This window comes from Amaranthus tricolor, chromosome 15 (assembly GCF_026212465.1).
Source record: "Amaranthus tricolor cultivar Red isolate AtriRed21 chromosome 15, ASM2621246v1, whole genome shotgun sequence".
Classification (NCBI taxonomy): Eukaryota; Viridiplantae; Streptophyta; class Magnoliopsida; order Caryophyllales; family Amaranthaceae; genus Amaranthus; species Amaranthus tricolor.
This window is the reverse complement of record NC_080061.1, coordinates 2,199,428-2,212,709: the sequence shown is the minus strand read 5'-3', so window position 1 is coordinate 2,212,709 and position 13,282 is coordinate 2,199,428. Positions and strand designations below refer to the sequence as shown.

General features: G+C 29.6%; 2 protein-coding genes across 2 annotated transcripts; both read left to right on the top strand.

The window, feature by feature from the left end:
* Positions 1-356: 356 nt before the first annotated feature.
* LOC130801752 (uncharacterized) lies at positions 357-2,476 on the top strand. Its single transcript, XM_057665634.1, has 2 exons — positions 357-1,005; positions 2,427-2,476. Exons 1-2 carry the CDS (start codon positions 357-359, stop codon positions 2,474-2,476), a joined length of 699 nt encoding a protein of 232 aa, XP_057521617.1.
* Positions 2,477-9,644: 7,168 nt separating this feature from the next.
* Positions 9,645-13,073, top strand: LOC130801361 (NAC domain-containing protein 12-like). The gene is made up of 3 exons (XM_057665203.1): positions 9,645-10,140; positions 10,822-11,105; positions 11,954-13,073. Exons 1-3 carry the CDS (start codon positions 9,762-9,764, stop codon positions 12,572-12,574), a joined length of 1,284 nt encoding a protein of 427 aa, XP_057521186.1. The 5' UTR covers positions 9,645-9,761; the 3' UTR covers positions 12,575-13,073.
* The last annotated feature ends 209 nt before the right edge of the window (positions 13,074-13,282 follow it).

The following is a 13,282-nucleotide window of genomic DNA, read 5'->3' as shown; positions in this document are numbered from 1 at the left end:
TACACACCAATTCTAAACTTCCTTATATATGTATATTCAGTTCTTAGCCTAACATTGAGATTTCTTTAGTATAAGATTATCAGTTATTAGTAATAACCGAAATTCTTTTTGTTTCTTCCCTTATGATTATAAAGTCAAAAGCAATGAAAAAAGAGCAGAATTGGTGGACCCAATAACACAAATCCTACTGATATATAGGAATAATCTGCCAACCACAACCAACCCTTTACCTTCCTTTGCATTTTACACCAGAAATCTCATCATATCAGCATACTACATTGCTGAGATTAAGGGCTAGATTGAAAGAAAACATGTTCTAAATGTCAAGAAATATACCCTTTTAGTGATCATCTAACATGGGGAATTGCTTGTTCGGGGGCTTGAGACGCGGAGAGGCAAGCGAGATAATCCAAGTTATGACTTCAAATGGTGGGATAATGGAGTTTCAGGGTCCTATAACTGTTGGGTTTATACTTGAAGAGTTCCCTTGTCATGCAATCTTCAAAAGTGATGATCTTTTTTGGAAGCCTTTGTCAAACCATGAAGAGCTTCATCCGGGTGTTTCGTACATGCTTCTTCCTCTTCATACGAGTAATCAAACGTTTGATGTTAAAGTCGGGCATGTAAGATCGAAGAGTATACCGAATTGTACAGCAATAGGAGGGAATGCCGCTTATAGAATGTCGTTTGATAGTAGGAGTAATCAGAGTAATGTTCTTAAGAGATCGAATACCGATGTGTTTTCGAGGTATAATAGAAGAGGAACAAGGGAAGGTGTTTGGAAAGTGAAGCTTGTGATTAGTCCTGTGCAGTTAGTTGAGATATTGTCACAAGAAACGCGAACTGAAGAGTTGATCGAAAGTGTTCGAACTGTTGCTAAATGTGGGTGCAGTGGAACTGGTTCTACAGGGTACTCGGATCAATGGAGTGTTGCTAGTAGTAGGGCTTCGTCTAAAGGTGTTCTTGTACATTCGGCTTCTCCAAATCCCTTCTTAATGGAAGCCAGTTAGTGAGATTGAGGTGATAGAACGTTATGAAATATTTTATGTCCACAATTTTACATGCGAAGATGAAACGAGTTAGAATATTAACAACACAAGAAAATACATGCTGATAACAAGAACTATGCAGCATTTGAAAGTGTAAAAGTTCTCATTAATGCTCAAAATTCCTTTATTTAGCTATTTATGTTATAGAATTTCATAATTTTTATGTTTGTGTCAATTTTATTTGTAGTCTTAATTCAAAATTGAAGGTTTTGATCCTTAATTTATTGTTCCAATTATGTTTCTTTGAATTGATTAACACCCACCAAGGGTAAGATTACGTGCATTGGTCGTAAATCCTGCAAAGGTGAGAGCCACTTAAAGGCATTAGGGATAACGGAATGTTGTTGTATTGAATAACACCCACCAAGTGCCATGAGTGACCTTTTCAATCTTCTTGTGTGCATAAGTTTAATTGTGTTGATTAGGTGGTTAAATATATGATAGTGTGAATTTTGTTTGCTGAATCTATGCAAATCTTATGTTAGCTAATTTCTTTACAAGTAACCAGTTTAGTCAGTGACTTGCTATTTTCATATGGTCCAAGTTGGAATCTTGATGCACATTTTTTGACGCTTTTATTAAGGTGAATCTGACAATATACAAGTTTAATTAAATTTCACCCTAACAATAAATGAATTAGCAATTATCCACACTTCCATGCACTCTCTCCTTGTTGTATGTGGGCTAAACATCTTTTATTTACAGAAAATCCTTATTGATTAACGTGTGATAAATATTGATATTACCCATTACAACTCTCACCATAGGTAAATAAGTGAAGTTGGAATACTTCAAGAAGCAAGTAAGAAGGGCCGCTCCTGAGATTTGAAAGGCCCGAGGAAAAATATTAATTATAGACCCGTAATTAGTAAATATACTATTACAAGACTCTAACTATTAAAATATTAAAGCGTTATTTTTCTAATTTTTTGATGGCTTTGGGGCACAGACCCTTCTTGTCCTTTATAAGATCTGACCTTTCAAGTACCACGTGTTTGAATTGCTATGATAAATTTAGACCTATTATAACACAAGTGACGTTTAGCCACCAAATTTTAGACTAAGCAAGTATTAAAAGAGTAACAAATATGTGAATTGTCCCAAATTAATGTATTCACACGTACCCTTACCTTGTAGGGGTGGGAGAACTAAAGAAGGGTGTAGGAGAAGCTTAGGTTTCTATGGTTAGGCTGTTAGAATTTAGCTTTCCCCCTGAAATTTGGGGCCAAACTTTAATTAAATAGGCATGGCAATTGCATGGGGGATATGATTGGCTGCCTTCTTCTTTGTTCCTCTTTATGCTTGCTTTGCCTTTGATGATGTCTTGCTTATTCCTACCACTTTTTTTTATCTTTTTCTTTTTGTTTTCTTTTACAGTTTCTGTTAAGTCACTTTCATTACCATATAAGAATTTATTCCCAGTTTAACCAATTAAAAAAGGAAATAATGTCTTTAAATGTGTAGGTAGGCAATTATTCAACCAATTGTTTGAAAATTTTAACTATGGCCTAATGGAGACTTGATATGCACAATTCCTTGCAACTTGAATGAAGCTATGGTCATGTCATCTTCATGGCCATGATCAATGAGTATTGGATTTGATGTATCATGTATCATGTTTTGGGCTAAAGCATTGAAATTAAAAAATATTATGAGTTAGGGTTTTTATTGGGTCAAGTATAGTATCATTTAAACTTATATTTTTACGGTCGGTCTTGTATGAGACCGTCTCACCATGAGACGAGTCCATACAAGTAAGTCCATTTCTCTAAGTGATCACTTTAAAATTGTAAGTGATCACTTTAAATTTATAAATGATAACTTTAAGACTATAAAAGTCACCACTTTAAAAGTAAATGTAAATTAGGTCAACCCAATTAAAATGATCTCACTGTGAGACCATTTCATATGAGAATTTGTGATATTTTTATTCATTTTGTGTAGGTTGAAACCCAAATTTATACAATTGTTTACTTTTGAGGCTAAATATAAATGCAAAATAGTAAACTAATGTAAAAGGTTAGAAGTATTACTTTTTTTCTTTGCTTTTAATAATAATATGATAATATTTAAATTTTTTGAGTTTTTATTCAACATAATTTAGCGGAACATGAATTAGAGTTTTTACTCTTGACCTAAAAATAAAATGATTAAAGAAGTAGGTCAAATCTGACCATAACTAAAACTTGGCCATTTCACTTAGTATTTAGATTTTAGTGTTTTTTTTGTTAGTTAAAATTCACTATATTATAATAATTTTCGATTTTAAGGCTATGTTTTTCTCGTTAGAGCCTTAAAACTACTATTAAATATTAATCTATTATTTTACAAGAATTTAAAAATAGAATAAAAACTATATACAATAATTTTTGTAAAAACTTGAATGGTCACAAATAAAATTAAAATATTTAACTTATTTATTATATAGTAACCTGACACGAATATAACCTAATTAAAAATGATTGTATCCCAAATATACACCAAATCAACTTTCTTAATAGGTCTAATAGTACCAAAATCCTATTCCAAGGGTCTAAAACTACATTTAGTTAACGAAATAAGAACTATCTGATCTGCAAGAGATTTTTTGGTGCATCAAGAGCTATAGCCCTATATTAATAGGATTGTTTCTCTACCCTACTTATTTAACATTATTCAAGATTACGGAGTTTTTTTTTACCTAAATAATATAAAATGAGGAGAACAAATAATAAACAATACAAACAATACTCCCTTCTATTCATAGAGAATGAGACATTTTTTTATTGGACCAATTCACTGAAAATGTCTCATTTCTATTTTTATCATTCTTTTTTACCTTTTTACCCTTACTACAACAACACATAAGTATCAATACCCTTTATAGAAAAAGAGATTTTTCCATCCACTTTTAAGTGGTCTTCCACTCCTCCTTAGTTTTGGTGCAAAACCCAATTGTTTTATTCTCTATAAATAAAAGGAAGTATTAATTTATAATTAGGAAAAGATGTTTGATGTACACCATTTATAATTCATTTAATGAGTTGAGCTTAATGAGTAATGACTACTACATAATCAACACCTCATGGTACGTCATAGCTTTAAAACACATAATAATAGATAACTAATTACATAAAACATTGAACCATAATACTAAACCTAATTGAACCAAACACAAATGTGTTATTAATTACAAGCTAATTAATTAGGAGTAGTATAATTAGTACTGACAACCTCAAACACTTGTATTTTGTTTATTCCTACATGAATTAACTCATAATCTCTTTCTCATTAATACTGTAGTACTACTTCTTTTAATATTGTTCACATCTTTGGATTTGAATTTGGAGCTGCATTTTTATTTGAATTGACAGATTTGAAATCATTTTAATTTATCGCAATTTATTAAATTCACTTGATTCTTTCATATTAATAATACCATTCCCCTAATTATAAATTTATAATTGTAACTCCTCTCTTTTTCCAAAATATTTTTACTCATTTCTATGACTTCAACCAAATATAATGATTAATAATTATTTATTTCAATCAATGCTTATTTGTACGACCTGTTTGGTCATCATTAGTAAATAGTGAAAAGAGTAATGAAAAATTAGTCTAATCATGGTAGGAATATTTTTTGACAAATGTATTGGTCATATTTATTTTCCTTCAATAATCTCATTTTCGTTTCAAAATTCATTCAAATGCATTACCATTTAAAAATATGATATTAGGTGACGATGGAAAATTGTGATTTTTGTATGATCAAACTTTCATTACCATGGTAACACATAATACATATCATGAAAATTTACACTACAAATCATTCTCATTCTTACCATTTAGTACCGATTACCAAATAGACAAGTAACAAAATATTAACCCTTATTATTAATATCATTGGTTCATACTTCATATCCATATTCCAAGTGAATAAGAACATAATATAGTGGAAGAAGTATTTCTAAATAATTGCTCCTATTAATTATAAATGTATTAACTATACTTATAAAATTGAAATAGAAATCAAAAATAATTTATATTTAAACTTGTGATATTCAAATTAATTACTACTCTTATTAATTAATAATTAAAATTAATTTTTACTAATCTAACTTGATTTGACTTAACTATTTTGATGTAAGTTGGGGTGACTAGCTAATGAAAGGACAAAGTGCAGGTAAGTACTAGAGGGAGTAGTTGCTCTATCAATTAACAGTTTGGCCCAAATCATGATTATGAATAGAATTTTGGGGGCATAAACACTATTATTATGATCATCATTCATTTAGTGGTTGCGCTTGACGGAATAACCCTCTAGGCCTATACTAATTTATTGCGCCACGCTAATTAATCATTTCAACTTTTGTTATTTCCAAACACGGATACAATTTTAAGTCGACTTGAATATTTGTAAAGTATGTTATAACATAAAATTTAAGGTAAAATTATTTTTATTAGGTGAGACAGTCTCATACGATACTTGTTTTGACGTCTTAAATATATATTTTATGATGTTATAATAAAATGAATTAACAATTATTATAAAAATTTCAGCTTTCTTAACTAACTCTGAAACCTTTAATTTTATTTGGAAAATTAAAATCAAAAATTTGAATTTAGAGTGTTTTGAGTCTAAAAATCCCAATTTTGATATATTATTTAAAATTTAAAATTTTTAAATGCATCTTACTCTAAATATATTAATTTTAAAATATTATTTGAAAATCCTTACTTTTCAAAGAAAAAAATTAGAAGAAAATATACATGGGCCAATAATATGTTAAAACATATTATTGTTTATTTCATCATAAGTTCAACTTATAATTTAATTATGGTTCTTTATTTTATATTCATTTATATTGATTTGCAATTGCTACAGATGAGGTTTATATCCCAAGATCAATCTTTTAGATTTTCTTGCCTCCAATCTTGTGGTGTAATTTCTCATTTTGATTTCTATTTCTTTTTATCTAATTAAAATGAATAAACTCTAAAGCAGTCGAGTGAAAAAAATGACATTTATGTAAACTTGCTACAAATTAAAAGATCAAGAAAAAATACTACGTGAAACTTAAAATGCTGTTTGATGGAGTATTATTGTGGTTTTTTTTTTTTTTTTTTTTTGTTTATTTATTTGCAAAGGCATTTAATATATGTTTAATAACGAATATAAATGAATCAAATTTATTGAGAAGATAATAATTATTTCAGAATATGACTACTAATAAATAAAGATCAATTTTTTAATATTTTTTCTCAAATATTACATGTCTTTGTCGCTATAATAAATTGGATAACTATATACATCATAATTAGCCACAAAATGCTTGTCATGCAACTATTTATCTAACTAATTAAGGTAGAAAAAACATATTTGAGCTTGATTTATCTTCTCTAATCTCACATCTAATATTAATTAGTTTGCTAAATTAAGTGTTGTTTTCATTAATACTCGTACTCGCTCCTACTATATTTGTTAGTAAAAAATAATGAAACTAAAAGTACAATAATGTAACTAAGCATGTCAAAGCTATTGAAACATTTAATTAATGATGAATCAGAATGAAAATAAATCACTAAGGAGTCATTTCAGAAAGCTAAGTATACATTTGTTCTTTAATGGTTTTTTCAGGACCAACCTATGTAGTAGAATTGTACAGTGTCAATGAACAACTAATTAGTTTTATCTTGTTTGAAAATGATGTTAATTGGAACTATCATGCATTCATATATAGAGATATTAATTGTGTAATAATTAAGTAATTAAAACCTACTAATTAGTAATTAGTACTAATGTTAATTATGTCCCTTAAAAATGATATAATAACTAAACTTGCATCAACCTTTTTGAAGAATCTCTGATTGATCAAATAATTATCTCTGCATGTGAATTATATGTAATGACGAATTGGTTCCCGCTTTTTGTATTGTATGTGTTACACAATTTATTATTTATAGGGCTTTAAATCAAATTAGTAGCTCTAGCTTATTTGATTAAATAACTCGTGCCTAGAGTATCCCTGCATGATTGTTGTAATTTCATAATAATAATAATAATAATAATAATAATAATAATACATTTGTTTTTGTTAGAGTATATAACATATCCTAGGGGCTCAATCATCAGCTTAAGCTTTTGGTTGAGTTGGTTCCTTGAAATGGTATCAGAGCCAACGTGAGAGGTCACGGGTTCGAATCTCAACCACCCCTCATTTAAAGTGGAATATTCAGCGCCTATGCGCATCTACACTTCTACCCCAATGGGGTCTCGTGTGAGAGGGCGTGTTAGAGTATATAACATATCCTGGGGCCTCAACCATCAGCTTAAGCTTTTGGTTGAGTTGGTTCCTTGACAGTTTTCTTCTACTCCTAGTATTTCTTTTATTAATCGCTTCCACTATAATAAATCAAAAATATCAAAACTATATTTTATTTAATTTCTGTTTGACGAATACTTCTGCCTAATAAATTTTTCTTGCAAAATGTAAAATATTTTTCCTATCTTAATCTCCGTTGTAACTTGTAAGAGGACACGTTAATAAAGCATTTGTATTGTTAGGATTAAGGAAACACGAAAGGGTGAAAAAACGATTTTTAGTGTACCAAACATTAATGAATAGTAAAGGCTAGCTAGAATATTTATTATTAGGTCAATGGACCTATCAACACTTTTAACACGAGAGAATTTTATAAATGATTTTTCATGGACTTTTGCAAATTAAAACATGCATGTGAAATTTTATTAAATTCATCTAGATATGTAAAATTTTAGAATATACTCCCTTTTATCATTGATTTAAGGACATATTTTTATTTGGTCAATTTATTAATTATGTCTCATCTTTATTTTTGTCATTCTTTTTTACCTTTTTATTCTTACTACAACAACACATAAATATTAATGTTCTTTATGGAAAAAGAGAGTTTTCCACCCATTTTTAAGTGGTTCCCCGCCCCTCTTTTGTTTTGGTGCGAAACCCAAATATCCTTTTATCTATGAATAGGAGGGAGTATATACTTGAAAATAAAATTTAAAAAAACTTCTATGAATAAATAATTTATTTTTAACAAGGGTGATATTCATATGTACTACATCGTCACCTCATAAGTTCAAGTAATATCAAAAGTTAATTATTTATGAAAAAGTTATAGAATGTGAAGGAGTATATAATATTTTTTGGGATACCTCAACTTAAACTTTAGTGGATTTAGTTATTTTCGTTGACAATATGGTATCATAATTCATGAACCTTTCATCATGACGTTGACTTTTGATGATACCATGTTAAAAAATCAACTTAAGAAAGTATTTATGTTGATGGCTATGGTTGATTTTCTAGAACATGTAATACTTTATTAAATTTTAAATTTGTCACAAGACAACATCGTGAAAATATTAAATTGTGTTTAATTTGAAAATTTAAAGTTAGCTTAATTTCACTCATACTTTTATAAGTAATTAGAGTTGAGAATTGAAGAATGACTATTAAAACCATGTGATTCTCAAATTCTTCAATTATGATTTTATAATTAAAATATATAATTTAATTTTCATCTTGTTGAAGTCTCTAATGTTGTGTACAAGTTAAAACATGTTACATGTATAACCAACATCATATTTCGTGTTTAGTTACTAATAGAATTGTAGTAAATCATATGTGACAACTATAACTTCCAATTGGGCATGTTCTTGAATCTTGATTGATGATTGGAGTATCGTCTTTTATAAATATGGCCTGGTGTGGAATCTTTATTCTACTTGAGAATTAAGATGGTTCTTTCCTCCAAGATTATAAAGGTGAAAGGTCATAATATGATGTCGAGATGGAGGGTTGCCTTCTACCCTAACTGTCCCTTTTGTAGGACCAACTCATCAATTTCTTTTGCCTTTACCATTTCCATTTACCTACACTATTGTGTTAGGAACGATACACCAAATTTGCATGGACTACCAATTCTAATTTTTACAAACTAATTAATAGAAAATTAACTATTTATATTAATTTAGATTTAGTTTGAATCATGTATTTTATAATCCTTATATATATAAATAAAGATAAAATTAATTTGTGAGTGTAAAATTGAGTCTAAAAATAGATTTTCCGTATAATACAAAACTTAAATTAAACCAAGGAGACATAGCTAAGCTAACCCTAGTCATGCATGTTGACTAGCTATGAATTAGCATCAAAGGCACATTCGGCTGGCTTAACCGATAAGGCTCAACGACCTTATTAGTCACGATTGTCTTAGCTCAGGCCACCACTCCCAATTGGATTTCTGTTGGTCACGCTTGGCTTGCCTAGTTCCTTAGTTGGGCCTGACCGACCTGTATCGTTCATCACAAAACAATAGCCGTCTCTTTGAGAAACATCTCTCAAGCCTAATCTTTTAAAACTTGATGTCTCTTTTTACTCTATATTTTCCTTTTTGAGCCAATCCTATTCGATATAATCTCTCAAAAATATATGGGTATGTAATATGTATAGAGTAACTGCTTGACAAGTACTTAGCTTGTAATGTGCAAAATCCCATAAATCTCTATCTATCTAAACTAACTAAAAAATATACTTGTAGTAGTCGAGTACTTCAAAACTAATTACAACTATAAAGTATACACACATAAATTTATTGCTTAGGTAGCTAGCTACCTAAGCCCTTCTGGAACTTAAATTAAATGGACCCACAAAAAGTACTTTGAATGGCCATGATACCAAACCCTTTTCCATGCAGAGCTTAAACTGTGTTTTCTGTTCTACCCTTACTGCCTTTATATATATTGTCTTCTTTAATCATACTTTTAACTCACACTTAATTATCTCCCACACTCATTTTAGGCTTTTGGCTACCTATGTCTATTATTACTACTTAATTTATATATCTTCCTTCTTTAAGTATTTTGATAAAAAGTTGAAATTTATAATCAAAGTCAAAATGAATCTGTCAGTGAATGGTCAGTCGAAAGTTCCACCAGGTTTCAGATTTCATCCTACAGAAGAAGAACTTTTGCAGTATTATTTGAAGAAGAAAATCTCTTTTGAAGAGATTGATCTTGATGTTATTCGTGATATTGACCTCAACAAGCTTGAACCTTGGGATATCCAAGGTAATTTTTATTTTAATTAATAATAGAGTCGTATAAATTAAAGACGGAACTTTTTTAATAATCTCAATGTGAATTTTTTATTTTTTTTTATCATATATACACTTTTGATCTATGTTTGTCGATGGAAAATAATTTGTTTGTTGTTTAAAAATTAAGGTTGTGTATATTGTTGAATTAGGCTGAATTTATCGTGAATGTCAGCATAATGGGAAAACATGAGGTACATGCTTAAAAAGCTAAGTAGATGAAGGTGTTTGGCAAATAGCTGATTATAATAGCTGATTTGACCAGCTGATTGTATTAACTAGTTTGACCAGTTGATTTTAAACCCGCTACTATAAGCAACTTGTTCAAAAACAATTTATTCGTATCAATAAGTTGTTTCAATCAGCTAATTTATCAAACACTAGTATTAGCTGGTTTGACCATCCAACCCTCTATTTATATTAAAATAAGGTAAAATTGCTCAATAAGCTAATTTGCCAAATACCCTCAATATACCATCTCAAAACTATATGCCAATGAAAAGAGTGGCTCTAATAACTTATAAAGTATGTACACCATTTTTAATTTGTCGATGTGAAATAAATCATCCCACCATATAGTCAAATGCCGCTTCCATGGAAGCTTACACAAAAGGCACTTAATCATACAAGTGCTATATGGATTGGTGGTTTACAGAGAAATGCAGGATAGGGTCAGGACCACAAAATGACTGGTATTTCTTCAGTCACAAAGACAAGAAATACCCAACAGGAACTCGAACAAACCGAGCCACTGCAGCTGGGTTTTGGAAGGCCACGGGCCGAGACAAGATGATCTATAGCAGCTGCAAACGCATTGGAATGAGGAAGACTCTAGTTTTCTACAAAGGTCGAGCTCCTCACGGTGAAAAATCTGATTGGATCATGCATGAGTATCGACTTGAAGACTGTAGTGCTATCACATTACATGATCTTTCCTCAGTAAGTTACTTTGATTTATTCCTATTAACGGTTAAGATTGCATCATTTCAAAGTCAATCACTATAAAATCACTCAAAATTTAATATTACTGTATATTAATTTTATTGTGCACCATTTTTCACTCTTTATTGGACTAATTCACACTCTCTTGACTGATCCACTATGCAATCTATTTTTAATGTGCATTAAATCTGAGAGGCTGTATATTAATTTTCTTTTTATGTATATTTAACTCTATAAGCTTCTACCATAAGATAATTTTGCCTGATTATTATCATGTATAATTAGTACTGTTCCTTGTAAGGTAAACAGGAACTATCCATGATGGTTCCTGTTGTCAGGAATACATGATCCTTCAGGACAGACCACACTGAACCACTTGACTTTTTATGTTTTATGTTATATTATGGTTATTGGCGTTATTTTTCATTTAAACTTATTTTGTGATGTTTATCAAATGGTTGATAGTGGATGATTTGAGCAGCTAGTTTTATTAACTAGTTTGACCAACTAATTTTGAATCCGTTGCTATAAGCAGCCTGTTCAAAAACAGCTTATTCATAACAATAAATTGTTTCAACCAGTTAATTTATCAAACATTAGAATTGCTGGTTTGACTATCCAACCTTCAAATTGTATTAAAATAAGCTAAAATTGCCAATAAACTATTTTGCCAAACCCCATTTTATATAGTGCAACTAATATGTAAGAAAAAATATAGTCAAGTAAGATATTCTTTTAATCGTTTAATGTACATATAGTTGAACTTCAGTTTTTTCTATAGTACTATAATTAAGTATATATTAGAAAAAAAACAACTTATGTAATAAATGATGATATATATTTAGGTGTCAAGACAAGATAATAGTACTTCTACTACATCAGAAGATAGTTGGGTGATTTGCCGTGTTTTCAGGAAGAAAAACTACCAGAAAACCATTGATGAAAGTCCTACAAACATACCAACACCAACAACAACAGAAACACAAAACCAGTTGTTGGATTTAAGCAGTAAAAAGGTATTGGATCAAATCTTTTCTTGCATGGGGAAGCCAACGAAGATGACGACTTATCATCAAGATCATCAGATGAACAATCATGATCATCCAACAACTAGTTGTACCGGAAACACCAACTACATTTATACTTACACTGTTGCTCAAAACATACCAAACATACCCCAAAAAAGCTTAATCATCCATGATAATCACATTAATAGTACTCTATTACAAGCTACTAATGATCATCAGTACAATAATAATAATAATAATAATCTTCCTATGCTTACTAGTAGTAGCCCAACAGATCAATTTGATCATGATCCTATTATTAATATGATGTGCTATGAAGATGATGATGATGATTATGATGGGAAACAAAGGTTAAGTGATTGGATGACGCTTGATCGACTTATTGCTTCTCAACTCAACGGTAATGATCAAGACTTGTGCTTCAGGGCAGACTTGTAATTATTTTATAATTAATATCCTTTTTGTTCCAAAAGAATTGCTACAAGTACAAAATGAGAAAATGAAAAAAATGAGTCAATAAAATGGAAAAATAATGAGTTATAAAATTTTTTGTAAAATGTGTTTAAAAAATTGTAGCAAATTTTATGAAACAAAGAGTGTAGCTATATTAGCTATTAAGTATGAATTTGTACATTCAAGCTAGTTATTTTAGTGCTATAAGATCAGAATATTTGATAGAATACACAAAATATCTCGAGGTTATTTTAGTCATCAATTTAAGCTTTCTGTTGAAATGGTTCCTCAACATGGTATAAAAGCTCGGGTGATGGATTCAAATGTTGATGGGTCTTAATTGTATGAGTACTATATTAGATTATTTTTCTTAATTTCAAGTATGTAGATGATGAGGATGATGACAATAATGGTCTCTAATCACATGCTTTTATTTAATTCAGATGTGGAAATTAATTAAATATGTAACATCTTTGAAAGTTGACTTGCTACTAAATCTCTGTCGTTACCATCTTCATCATTAATTCTGTTGAAAATTAGTCATATGTATATGCTTCTATATATAAACTTTGTAAATGCTATTCATATCAATTAAGATATTGCCTTCAAACTTTTTAGCCGCTAATTCCTCTAAAAATGGTACTGAACCCTTTTTTTTTAAAAGTAATTTACATCAATTTATTTTAAAAAATT

Bases quoted from the DNA above. Each gene is read 5' to 3' on its own strand.
- LOC130801752 (XM_057665634.1), top strand. From the start codon at position 357: ATGGGGAATTGCTTGTTCGGGGGCTTGAGACGCGGAGAGGCAAGCGAG. The intron at 1,006-2,426 runs GTTAGTGAGATT...TTTCTTTTACAG, and splicing joins TCCCTTCTTAATGGAAGCCA to TTTCTGTTAAGTCACTTTCA.
- LOC130801361 (XM_057665203.1), top strand. From the start codon at position 9,762: ATGCAGAGCTTAAACTGTGTTTTCTGTTCTACCCTTACTGCCTTTATA. The intron at 10,141-10,821 runs GTAATTTTTATT...GGTGGTTTACAG, and splicing joins TGAACCTTGGGATATCCAAG to AGAAATGCAGGATAGGGTCA. The intron at 11,106-11,953 runs GTAAGTTACTTT...ATATATATTTAG, and splicing joins CATTACATGATCTTTCCTCA to GTGTCAAGACAAGATAATAG.